We start from the raw sequence: 11,732 nt of genomic DNA on the forward strand, positions 1-11,732 counted from the left end.
CTCTCCTGCGCAGAACTTGTGCTGCTCACGATGCAGAGGAACAAAGTCCACCACGAAGCTGTCAGAGACGAGCGCAACATGTTGTCCTCGGGATCCGAGACCTGCTGGATATCGGCTCTCCCCTCCGGGGGGACTCTGGGCTCCTCCGACTCCGATGAGGAGTTCAATGAAATTGAACAGTCTGTGTCTCCAGCTCGCTCCCTCTCTCTCCCTCTCTCTCTCTCTCTCTTTCTCTCGCTCTCTCGCTCTCGCTCTTTCTCTCTCTCTCTCTATCTATCCATTGAGGTCGGCTTGCATGGTAGGTGTGCAGAGCTTTGTCCGAAACCAAAGATCAACCTTTTTTTTTTTAAATCATCCCACTTCTGCGAATTCAGTGTCAAGCAAATCTGTTTTCTTTTCATTTTTTCTTCTTCTTCCTTTCAGAGCCCGGAGAGCACGGACCGTCCTCTCCCATGTGCATTCACCCGCCCCGGCTCCGGTCTCTCATATTTCAGCATTGCACATAGTGAGCGTCCTCCCACTTCAGGTCACTCGAAAGAAACAGTTTGACATGGACAAATTATTATTTTATTATTCCGTGCAACTCTTGCTTCCCCGATAGTTCCTTCTCTAGTGATCCCTAGTAAGTAAGTCTCTCTCTCCCTCTCTACCCCCAGCCCCGCCCTGCGGGAGCATGACTGACCCCAGTGTGTGAGGAGCTGCGGGTCAGACCACGAGATATTACCTGCACATTTCACATTCTTAATACTAAACTAATTTGGAACACACCACGAGAATGGCCGACAGGAAAACAGAGATAAAAGAAGAAGAAAAAAAACTCCACAAAACAATCTTAAAGATAGTTTTAATGTGTTTATGTTCTCCAGGTATCTGCTGCCCTCAAGTGGTAAATGGGCTTCGATGCAGTCTCGTCTCAAAGTTCAAATAAAGAAGCAAACATTTCTTTCAGGTAACACATGTTTATTTAAATGCTTCTGAGGTACTTTATTGATGAGGAAAACATATTAACCATGTTGCACAGTAGTTTTCTGGACTGCTTAATAAAAACATACCATCACATTAACATAATATTGAATAACAAATGAGAAAAGAGTAACAGTATAAAAGTAATTCACATCTTTAAGTGCAGGATCGGATGAAAATGCATCTCGGGACCCGAGACGGAACTCTTCCCGAGTTCATCTTCTCTCAGGTGGAGCTCGGCCATGAGCTCAACAAAAGCTATGAGTGTTGAACATGTATAATAACAAGAGTACAAAGATGAAAACACTGATGTTGTATCTTGACCAGATTTTAAATCCCTGCCAGTGGCACTCATCACTTCGTGGAGCGAGAGGAGCAAAGAGACCATTTCTTAGAAATAACAAACACGCATAACGTTACTTTTATATATTTGTCTTAAGCGCAGTCGTGGATGATGTTCCCAACACTGAAGTCTCTCTGTTCTTCTGCCACGACGCTGTGAAACAGTTTGCAGTGCAGTTTCCCCGGTTCAGGCTCCGTGAAAGCAGCTTTGGAGAAAACCAATTGGTCGCCGTGGTGAACCACCACTCCGTACGCCTGACACAACCGGGCCGCGGGCGCCGTGTCTAAAGACAAGAGCTGAGCCAGTCGGTCAAGAGGGAAGCGGCAGTTGCGGCTGCTGTACCCGTGGCTGTATATCAGCAGCAGGTCGCGAGCGCACGTCGCCAAGTGGCGGTGCAGAGCGCAGCTCTGGAGGAAGTTCAACCTCCGGGCCAATCGGAGCACCCGGACGGGGTTTCGCTCCAGAAAGGCTCGGTTGATGGAAAGAGCGAGTGTGACGGCGGGAGAGCTGCGGAGCCGCTCGGGGAGCTCCATGATGTGCTGCGCGGCACGGGCTGAACCTGGGGGAGGAGAGGGGAACGGGAAAAAAAAGGTCAACGGCAAACAAACATGAGGAAATGGAAAAAAAGGTTGAAGGCAGAGAGAGCCACAGATACAATTCTGACTCCAGTACATATGCCTTTGAAGATGAGGTCTACAACATATATTAACCTACTGTGGAACCCATTGAATGCAGTTACAGTTTCTGCCATTGACAACAACGTACTCTGCTCAACAGATGCATGCAACTACACCGCCAAAAGGGTCAAACTTGTATTAAACAATGACAAACCCAAGTTGTACAGCAGACCAAGAGCTTGCATCTCTTCCTGGTTGGGATGCGGTCCTGTTCCAGTCGCGTAACAATCCAACAGCCAGCTCAGATTCTCCTGTAGGTGCGTGTCGTTAATGCGTGGGTCGTAGCGCCGCAGGGGCTCGCCACAAAGACGATAAGAGGCGTAGGTGAGGAAACGCACTGACCGCTCTAGAATGGCCACACAGTTCAAACCGGACACCCTCTGGATGATCATGTCCTGTTTCACGCTGCGCAGACGGTCAAAGACAAAGCTGTACACCTGGAAAACAACATACAGTAATGTTAATATATGAATATATGTTTATTTATTGTTCAACATTACAGTGTTCTCCTGACACATGAGCCGCATCCGAATCAAACTTAACAGCCAGAATTGTAACTGTCCCATCTTAGTTTTTCTGCTAAAGATATTTATGTGAACTCTATGGCTCTATAGATGGTGAAAATGTTGTTTGTTTGTTTACAAAACCCACAGCTTGTGTCATGAGAATCAGTGGTGCGCTGTGTGTCCAAATGCCAAACAGTTACTCATTGCAATACGATTATTTGGTGCCTTTGGGGGGGGGGGGGCACTCCAGATTATGTGAAAATTAAAAATGTATATATTTTAAATTAGCATCATTTCCAAAATGCTTTTGGCAGTTGGCATTTGATAAATATCCAATCAAATATAAGTGTGAGTTCATAAATTAAATTTGATATATTCTAAATAACAAATTCGACACTGGTGGACCATCGCTGTGCATTACTTTTTTTTCTGGTTAGGGGGTAATTGGGCTGAAAAAATATTTTTTACAGAGGGTAGCGTCACTGAAAAAAGGTTGGGGAACCACTGCTCCGAAGAATAGATCTGGAGTCCTGGACATATACTGTATGTTGTTTTCGAGGATGCTTATGTGAAGCTGTGCCAACTGTGTGTGTGTGTTACAGTAAAGTAAAACGTAATGTTTCAAACTGCCATCAAATGTGTGTGTACATGATGCCAAAAGCTCCAATTCCATTAATACGTGTTTCAAGTTTTTCTTGACCGAACTCTGACACCAGTGAAAACTGCGTGACTGGGGAAACACCACTGGCCTCTGTCCAAGGCTGCAGATGCGAGGAGGCAGCGATGTCATCGATGAGATAACACACAGTTTTCAGTAACACTGCAGGTGGACGAAGGTCAGCGGGGTTTGTCGAGTCTTTCCCGGCTGCCGGTCTGGAATACTCTTTGACGGCACGGAGGGGGTCCCCTCTGGGCTTTCGAACTCTTTCTGTGCCTGCCAACACCTCAAAGTGGTGAAGGAGGTTCTGCAGCTGACGGTCCCGCAGCTCTCGAGCGGGGCACATGGTCTGGCAGGTCCCCTTGGGCGCCGTTTCTTTCCCACGCTGCTGGTGTTTCTCATCACTCTCCCCGTCTCCCATCTGCGCTCGGCCTCGGTCTCCCCATTGTTCATTGGTCCTCCGTCTCTGTTCTCCTCTTCCTGCAGCATCCCTCTTCTCAGAGCTGCTTGAGGGAAACGGATTGGTTGTTAGCTGAACATGTAGTTAGTCAAATAGGAATCAGATGCAATGAGCATACACTAGAATGGCTTCTCCTCTTGCGATGCCTCGCTCTCGTTTACCTCAGTTCTGCTCTGACTGAAGTTACATTTCTCTGTGGAGTTATAGTTACTTGTGTAACACAATATAGCTCACGGCTTCCATTATTTTACAGCATGCAAAGTGAGTCTACTGTATCGTATGCGTGTACCACAACCCATCAATCTTTGCAGTTCTGATCGCATTTAGCTGCATTTTTTTCATAATGGCTGTCATTCTAGCTTTCATTGAAATCAGTTTGTTTGCTGCTTTTTCCAGTAGGGGCGAGATCCCCCTAGCGACGCTGGCACTCAGTGGCACCTCAGTGGCAAGTCTGTGGCAAGTGCCGCTCGGTGCCAGTACTCAGCGACAACTCACTGGCACCTCACTGGCAACTCACTGGCACCTCACTGGCACCTCACTGGCAACTCACTGGCACCTCAGTGGCAAGTCTGTGGCAAGTGCCGCTCGGTGCCAGTACTCAGCGACAACTCACTGGCACCTCACTGGCAACTCACTGGCACCTCACTGGCACCTCACTGGCAACTCACTGGCACCTCAGTGGCAAGTCTGTGGCAAGTGCCGCTCGGTGCCAGTACTCAGCGACAACTCACTGGCACCTCACTGGCAACTCACTGGCACCTCACTGGCACCTCACTGGCAACTCACTGGCACCTCAGTGGCAAGTCTGTGGCAAGTGCCGCTCGGTGCCAGTACTCAGCGACAACTCACTGGCACCTCACTGGCAACTCACTGGCACCTCACTGGCACCTCACTGGCAACTCACTGGCACCTCAGTGGCAAGTCTGTGGCAAGTGCCGCTCGGTGCCAGTACTCAGCGACAACTCACTNTGAGGTGCCAGTGAGTTGTCGGTGCCAGTGATTGCACTCGCCCTCTCTCGCTTTTTCACTAGTTAGTGCTAAGACACAAAGGACCCACCAGCGCCGTTTCTCCCGATATTAGCTGGTATCTTACCGCTATGACGTAACGTTAGCTAGCGTCACTGGTGACTGTACTACGAGGCTGTCTACATTTAGGTGCGAGCTAGTTAGCTAACAACGGCAGATAAGGCGCGATTTACATCCCTATCATCGAACAATACCCAAGTTAAACGGAGCACGGTGATACGTGACAAGATATAAAACGTTGCTGTGTGTGTCTATTCGGTAAGAAATGCTTCATATGTCAAACAAACCGCCCCCGTGTACTCACACGCGACGATTTGCTTTCCTGAGGTTCATCGGTCGTCGCGTCGCCTTCCAGGTTCAGCCAATAACTTGTTCGCTTGTTGTTTTGATATGACGTCACATCCGGAATAAGCAGCTGAGTTAAACGAAGTGGAAGTCTGTAAAGGAGCTTTAAATTCAAATATACAAGTCGAAGTATAGTTTAAAAATGTAAGAACATTAGTCGAAACATGCTACTGTTGTTACATTTTAAACTACATATAATAAACATCCATAAAGGAACCAACCAATCCAAACGGGATAGTAATAAAACCTTTGTAAATGCCTACATAGGTGGTATCGGCAAGTTCAATGTTGGGTTTTAGCCCATGGATTATTATCTATAATGGACATGTTGACAAGTGAGAAGTGACATTTCGTGGTGTAAAAACATTCGGTTACATTCAAACAATTAAAGAGCGTTAAATAAAAGATACAGATTTAAATATTAGCTCATGCAGTGTTTATTTACGTAATGTGAGAAAACAAAAGCTGACTAAAAGTTAGATTTTTTAATTCTTGAATTAGCACTGAAAAATGTTCCTTCCATACATTGACATCTTCTCCCATCTTTCCTCTCACCATCCTCCTCTCTCCTCCCTCCTTTCAACTCTATCTTTAAAACGACTTCCTTCCTCCTCTCACATCCCAGCTTACAGCTCCCTCTTCCCTCCTTTCACCTCCCCGTATAGGTTCCTTCTTATAGCTCCCTCCTTACAGCACTCTTTACAGCTCCCTCCTTCCAGCTCCCTTACCCCTCTTCTCACCTCACTCCTTACGGCCGCCTCTTTTGTCCTCCTTCCTCACAGGTCCTTTATGTCAGCTCCCTCCTCTCTCCGCCCTTCTCCCACCTCACAGCCCGCTCATTATAGCTTCCTCCTCCTTCAATTCAGCTACAGGAAGAAAAATCAAGTAAGCACAATAATAAATGATTAAAATTAAAATGAACTCAATAGTGATCATAATTAATAAAAATGTGAATGTGAAGACAATTGAACAACACTTTATTTTATCGACCACTTTTAAATAATTTTGGTAGTTTTTTAAATAATAGTAAACCAACTTGTTTCAATCAAATCAAAACCTATCCACTCAAGATTATGGATAAAGCTTATTTGGACTAGAATCTACTGAACTCCACACTGCTGACACCAAATCTGTAAATCAATTTGTGATCGCCGTCCGTTGTATATTAAGCATTCATCTAACATGGATTTAAATTTGCCCACAGCTTCTCAGAGCCGATTTGATTCCCCAGAAGCAAGACTCCATTTAGATATATATATATTTTAATTTATGTAAAGTGTCGTTGCTTCTCTTTTAAAAACCCATGTGGACTCTTTGATTTCTTGTTTCTTTTATTAGCAATTTACCATCAATAAAGGTAAAAAAGTATCAGTCATTATTTATCATATACAATATATCATAACACAGCTGCAAAGCAGACAGAAATCAGGACAGTACACATAAAAACAAGACACAAAAGGTACAAATATATGTAGACTTGGGGGAATGATCCAAAGTGCATGTACTGTGTCCCCACTGGTATCCTTCACTTTTTGGGACAGAAGAGCTGGCTGGTCCTCGCAGTGCCAAGCTGTTCCTCCTCCGTGGCCTGATGGGCGTGGACTGCATGGCGGCCGACCAATGACGACAACTCCAGCAGGTCAGACAATGTACTGATGAGATGGAAAACAACAACGTTTGAGTACAATGTCAGGGTGCATTCTGTATTCACCTTTTTGTTTCCAGAGCCGCTTTCGACTTAATTAATTCTCAGTCGACTAACACTCGGATAGGCAATGATTTAAAATCCACAGATCTATAAAACTGAGTTTCTCCACAAAGAATCAGAGGAAACACTTTAATTTGTGTTCACCAGAGATGTGCTCAAACATTTCTTGGAACTTAATCATACAGAGTATGAAAAAGCAGTAAAAAAATAACTAATTGAGAAAAGTAATCTCATTCGACGAAGACCAAAACAGCAGCCATACTTGTTTCCACTGCTGTGATCCTGAAATGTCCCCCCTTTGGGACTAATAAAGGAATATCTTATCTAATCTAATCTAATAAATACCAATTGAGAATCTCTTTAAAGGAGACTTCGTCATGAACAGTTATGACAAAGCAGTCATGGCACATCATGTGAAATATTCTGGGACGGCACTGTGTGTCTGTGATGTCCATGACCACCACTGAAGTGATGTGGGATTAAATGAAGAAAACACAAGATAGACAGAAAAATAATAGATAATTGATAAAAATGTTGACAAATAGATGATGCATTCACAGCACCAGCAGGTTCTCTGGATATGTGCCCACCCTGACAGCTGCTGACGGATGGTCTTTGATGTTGTTTTTATGTCCCGAAGGCACTCTAGAGAAATGGTGTTGCCCTCATGGTCTCCCTCTGTGCACTCCATCAGCAACGTCTCACTCACCTTCAGGCAAGCCTGAGCCTTATCTGAAATGAGTAGATATTAGTGGATTTGATTACAATAATGTCCACTTGGGGATACAGGAGCACACATAGACACTAGGTAAATGATCCACATCGTTACAATATTAATTTATTTTATGAGGACCCTGAAAACTAACCGCTTACTCTGACCAACATTCTTACAGCCCACCAATATCTGGCTGTTTTACTCTTTTACATTATTTACTGACAATTATTCATCCATTTAATCATTCATGTGGAATATGTCAACAATAAATAATCTGTGCCAGCCACTGTGCAATATAAAGAACAATTTAGTCCAAATATATTATATTTTAGTTCATTTAAAAAAATGTTTTTTACTTATATAATATACCTTTACTATGCAATTATTTATTTATTATACTTTAGATCTTATTGTTTGTTTGCCGTAATCCTGCAAATGTTCCCGCTGTGGGACTCTTGGATTATTTTATTTAATCTTATTTTACAGATTCATGTATTTGTTTTCATCTCATTGAAGTGGACAAGAAGCGGCTGGAGATATCAAATACGTCCCTGCACTAAATAAAATTAATCAATTAAAGAATAAATATTTAATATAGTTTTTTAAAGTTATTTTTTCATGACAGGGACAATATGATCAAAACATTGAAGCAGATTAGCATAATTTTGGAAAATAAATTCATTCAAGGTCAACAGTGTTGTTTTTGTGCAACTTTAACTTTTTTTATCGACTTATAAACAAAGTAACAACAACAACAACCTAGGAATTCCCTTCTGTCCCCGTCAATGTAGAAGTTCTTGACGGGCAGCTCATGTCGCGTGGCATCAACAGCTGTGGCGAAAGTCTTGTAGTCATTTGTGAATTGCTTGGCAGTTTCCACAACAGGAGTCAGTGCAGCGATCTGATGGAAGATTACAATATTATTAAAACACACACAAACACAGACACTTTCTTTACATTATAAAATACAATAAAAAAAACGTGATGCCATCTATTCACCAGCTGTTTTTACCTAATTGTCAATCAGCACAGACGAGACCCATTAAGCCTTAATGAGTATGAGTATGCAAGAGTAGCAACGTGTCGCCAGTGATAAATGTCACAATTTGCGTTAAGATACTCCAGATTGACTTTTTTAATATATATATTACGTAAGAAACATTTTCAACCTCTAAGTTTGATGGTGCTTGGTGAGGAGGCAATATTTACATTACCAAAAAAATGAATGTCCTTTTATTCGGCTATTTCAAAATGCATTAACATTTTGGTAATTACCTTTTTAAAAGACAGACCACATTTAAAAAGAGGTAATTACAAAGGAAGCGATTTCCTTACCTGTAAATCCAGAATCTCATTCGCTAGTCTGTCCTTCTCCGCGAGGAGGTACCGACGTTTCTTCTCCTGAACCTCATTATGCAGCGCCTCTTCTTCCTCCATCACCTCCATGATCCAGGCCTCTGCCTCAGCCTCAGCCTTTGCAGTATTGCTCTCCATCTACATCAAAGTGATAGAGCCAGATCAATCACATGGGACTCTGACTGTTTATTCCCCACAGAACATCGTGGACAAGTCGCTGAAAACTACAAAGATTACATGTTATTGTACACTGCAGATGTATTAAAAGCAATTTCCAGCATTTTAGATACACGTATACGTTAAGACTCACTCACCTTAGCTGTGAGGTAGGCCAGTAGGAATGCCTGCGCCTCAATGTTCCCCTTATTAATCTCTGTATTTCTCTCTGGCTCTACTGCTTTTTCCAAAATAGTTTTTGCTTTTTCCAAAATAGTTTTTTCTTAAAGAGAAAAAAAAATCTATTATTTGACACTCTTTTGTAAATAACTTCCAGAATTGTTAGAGTTTAAATCACTTTACCATTAATGACTGAAATATCAAAATTTGGTCGAAAGCCGGGTCCATCTGAGAAAGTGGATTGCAGAATACTTTTCCCAAGAACCAAAGGCTCAGCTTCCTGTGACATCATTGCTGTAAGGACAACAACATGAAAATATGCAAAAATTATCCATAGGTCTAAATTTGAGAAAGTTCCAGAATCAATCAAGAGTTATTGTGAAATAAGTTATGAAGAAGAATATCTTTGCAATGCTTGGTTTGACTAAACTAGAATAATTCACATGTATCAACAGCCTAAATTACATCTAAATCTAAAAACTCTTTAAAGCAGTTTAAGTGATTGGAAGATAAAATGATTGGTTCTAGAACACACTACAATAACGATAGTCACTCATTTGATTTGAATTTTCATTATGAAAATGAGAAACGTTTCATCTTTCATGAGCAACTATGCGAGTAGTAGTCATCACCCTCGGAATTACTTACATGTTGCTGGGGCCTGTGGGGGCATGGAGCGTCTTGGTGGAGTACCCACCCTCGATTTGACACCACCGGGTTTTGGTGAGGAAGGTCTCAGCGGAGCAGCAATAGACTCGTTGGTCAGTGAATTACTCTGTAAATGGTTATTACAGTGCAATGAGATACAAATGTATAACAGAAAAAAATGTGACAACAGGCAGACACCGGAACTGCATTGACAGAACGGAGGCAAAATATAACTTATTATTAAAACATCTCCCAGAGTATTGGCATGTCTATATCCTAACGGAGTTGGATAGCTACGAGTGAAACACATCATATGTTATATGGGGGGGAAAGGGTATTACCTTTGATAGAGATGCCTTCTCAGCAGACTGCATGTACCGAGACTTGACAAAAGTTACACTTGCTAAATATTAAAGAAAAGACATAAACAAAGCTTAGTTAAACGTATCTTAACATATCTTATATCATTGACATATCAGCAACACATGTTTTCTCAAAAAAAGGAAAAAATACGTTGTCCTTTGAGAAAAGACGCGAGTTAAAACGAGCACATGATGTGCCATGTCTGATACGTAACAGCACTTTACTTCAACTAACACATAGCGGTTATTACCTGAACATGTAACGCTACCAATACTTACGTTTAACAGTTTTCTTCCCAGTCACGGTGGTGTCAAGTTTACTCGCATTGCTCTCACTTTTTGGACTGAAAACAAACCACAAAAAGGAAGTCAAATAAAAAACTATGTAAGCACGGAGAGGAATCAACCAACTTTGATTTAGAAAACGAGCAATACCGAAAACGTTGCTAGCAAGTTAGCTCACAGTATCTACCGATAAGTGACTTTATCGTTTCAATTTACAAGAACATAAAAGCTTGTACACGCATCTGCTTTTCCCGGCCGACTTATTAGCAACTTGTCTGATCCAGCAGCGGGAAAATGTGACGTTTCTGCTCATTAAAACCACATAACTCAAATAGCTTAGCCTGACCTGCTTGAGAGATTAACTGTTTTTTTAATTAACTGGTTGTTTGCGTGCGTGAGGCAGATGTGTCGTAGAGTGGCCTCTCAGGACCCATGTCGACTAACTAGGAAACACACATTTCCATCGCAAGTGATATGTTCATCATGGAGACGGATACCGTTACGTTACGTCGTCCTACATTTACACTGGCCACTAATCTACGAATTACACGACCATTGGTATAAAAAAAGAAGAAAGGATCTACCTTTTAGTGTCGGTGGAGGAACTTTTTAAACTAGGGTTTGTTAACATTGTTGATGTTCTTCTCGACGCCATTATGTTTTTGAAGTAAACCGCCGGTGCACCCGTTTTCTTTAACCGGTCGAAACAAGAAGTGAAACATTGGTTCTTCTTCTTCTTCTTTTTGTTTTTAGGCGGCTGGCATCCAAACTGGTGCATTACCGCCACCTACTGCCTTTCTTTGTGCGCTAGAAATAGCAAGCCCTTTATCCCCTCAAAATGAAAAGAAATTAAAAATAAAATAAAATAAATTAAACTAAGAAGGGAGCCCTGTCAACTTCAGTGCCCTAAATTCTTCTCTTCAACCCTGTCTCCTTCAAATACTGCAGCACCCTTCCTGCCCCCAAGGATAATGCATCCCTCAATTGCACCCCTCCTACTGCACAGCAAAATCCACAGTGTCAATTCAACACCAATAGAGTTAAATTCAACACTTTGAAAGTGTCTATATTGGTCCACCCCATTTTGAGTTAAAACTACACTTTTAAAAGTGTTAAAAGAGCAACACTGTGATAGAGTTGAAGCAACTCTCTCAATAGTTGACATTTAACACCAGTCAACACAGGCCAGTGTTGAATTTACAGAACACTAGTGTGCAGTGTCAGAATTTAACACTATCTGTATATTGTTTTAACACCGACTAGAGTTGCTGAGCTATGTAACACTATAGGGGATTTAAAATTAAACTCTATTTTACTCTTGTAGAGTTGATTTATATATATATT

At 42.2% G+C, this 11,732-nt stretch overlaps 2 protein-coding genes across 5 annotated transcripts; both read right to left on the minus strand.

Annotated features, from left to right (window-relative positions):
* Positions 1 to 945: 945 nt before the first annotated feature.
* On the minus strand, positions 946 to 5,053 carry sac3d1 (SAC3 domain containing 1). Of its 4 annotated transcripts, none has more exons than XM_056411232.1 (4): positions 4,938 to 5,053; positions 3,434 to 3,650; positions 2,138 to 2,420; positions 946 to 1,865 (listed from the first exon to the last, which is right to left on the minus strand). In XM_056411232.1, exons 1-4 carry the CDS (start codon positions 4,964 to 4,966, stop codon positions 1,399 to 1,401), a joined length of 996 nt encoding a protein of 331 aa, XP_056267207.1. In that variant the 5' UTR covers positions 4,967 to 5,053; the 3' UTR covers positions 946 to 1,398. The 4 variants fall into 4 exon arrangements, with proteins under 4 accessions (XP_056267207.1, XP_056267204.1, XP_056267206.1 ...); XM_056411229.1 differs by having other exon boundaries at positions 3,239 to 3,650; positions 4,938 to 5,052; XM_056411231.1 differs by lacking the exon at positions 4,938 to 5,053 and adding an exon at positions 4,701 to 4,918 and having other exon boundaries at positions 3,239 to 3,650.
* Positions 5,054 to 6,291: 1,238 nt separating this feature from the next.
* Positions 6,292 to 11,057, minus strand: haus8 (HAUS augmin like complex subunit 8). Its single transcript, XM_056411233.1, has 10 exons — positions 10,973 to 11,057; positions 10,383 to 10,447; positions 10,083 to 10,144; positions 9,742 to 9,868; positions 9,277 to 9,387; positions 9,072 to 9,196; positions 8,737 to 8,895; positions 8,161 to 8,302; positions 7,277 to 7,418; positions 6,292 to 6,630 (listed from the first exon to the last, which is right to left on the minus strand). Exons 1-10 carry the CDS (start codon positions 11,041 to 11,043, stop codon positions 6,504 to 6,506), a joined length of 1,131 nt encoding a protein of 376 aa, XP_056267208.1. The 5' UTR covers positions 11,044 to 11,057; the 3' UTR covers positions 6,292 to 6,503.
* Between the last annotated feature and the right edge of the window lie 675 nt (positions 11,058 to 11,732).

This window comes from Pseudoliparis swirei, unplaced genomic scaffold (genome assembly GCF_029220125.1).
Source record: "Pseudoliparis swirei isolate HS2019 ecotype Mariana Trench unplaced genomic scaffold, NWPU_hadal_v1 hadal_169, whole genome shotgun sequence".
NCBI lineage: Eukaryota > Metazoa > Chordata > Actinopteri > Perciformes > Liparidae > Pseudoliparis > Pseudoliparis swirei.

Bases quoted from the DNA above. Each gene is read 5' to 3' on its own strand.
- sac3d1 (XM_056411229.1), bottom strand. From the start codon at position 4,966: ATGAACCTCAGGAAAGCAAATCGTCGCGT. The intron at 3,651-4,937 runs GTGAGTACACGG...TCCCTCAAGCAG, and splicing joins AGGAAAGCAAATCGTCGCGT to CTCTGAGAAGAGGGATGCTG. The intron at 2,421-3,238 runs GCCAGTGGTGTT...GTTGTTTTCCAG, and splicing joins ATCTGCAGCCTTGGACAGAG to GTGTACAGCTTTGTCTTTGA.
- haus8 (XM_056411233.1), bottom strand. From the start codon at position 11,043: ATGGCGTCGAGAAGAACATCAACAATGTTAACAAACCCTAGTTTAAAA. The intron at 10,145-10,382 runs GTAAGTATTGGT...TTTAATATTTAG, and splicing joins TGGGAAGAAAACTGTTAAAC to CAAGTGTAACTTTTGTCAAG. The intron at 7,419-8,160 runs GTTGTTGTTGTT...TACTCATTTCAG, and splicing joins GGACAGAAGGGAATTCCTAG to ATAAGGCTCAGGCTTGCCTG.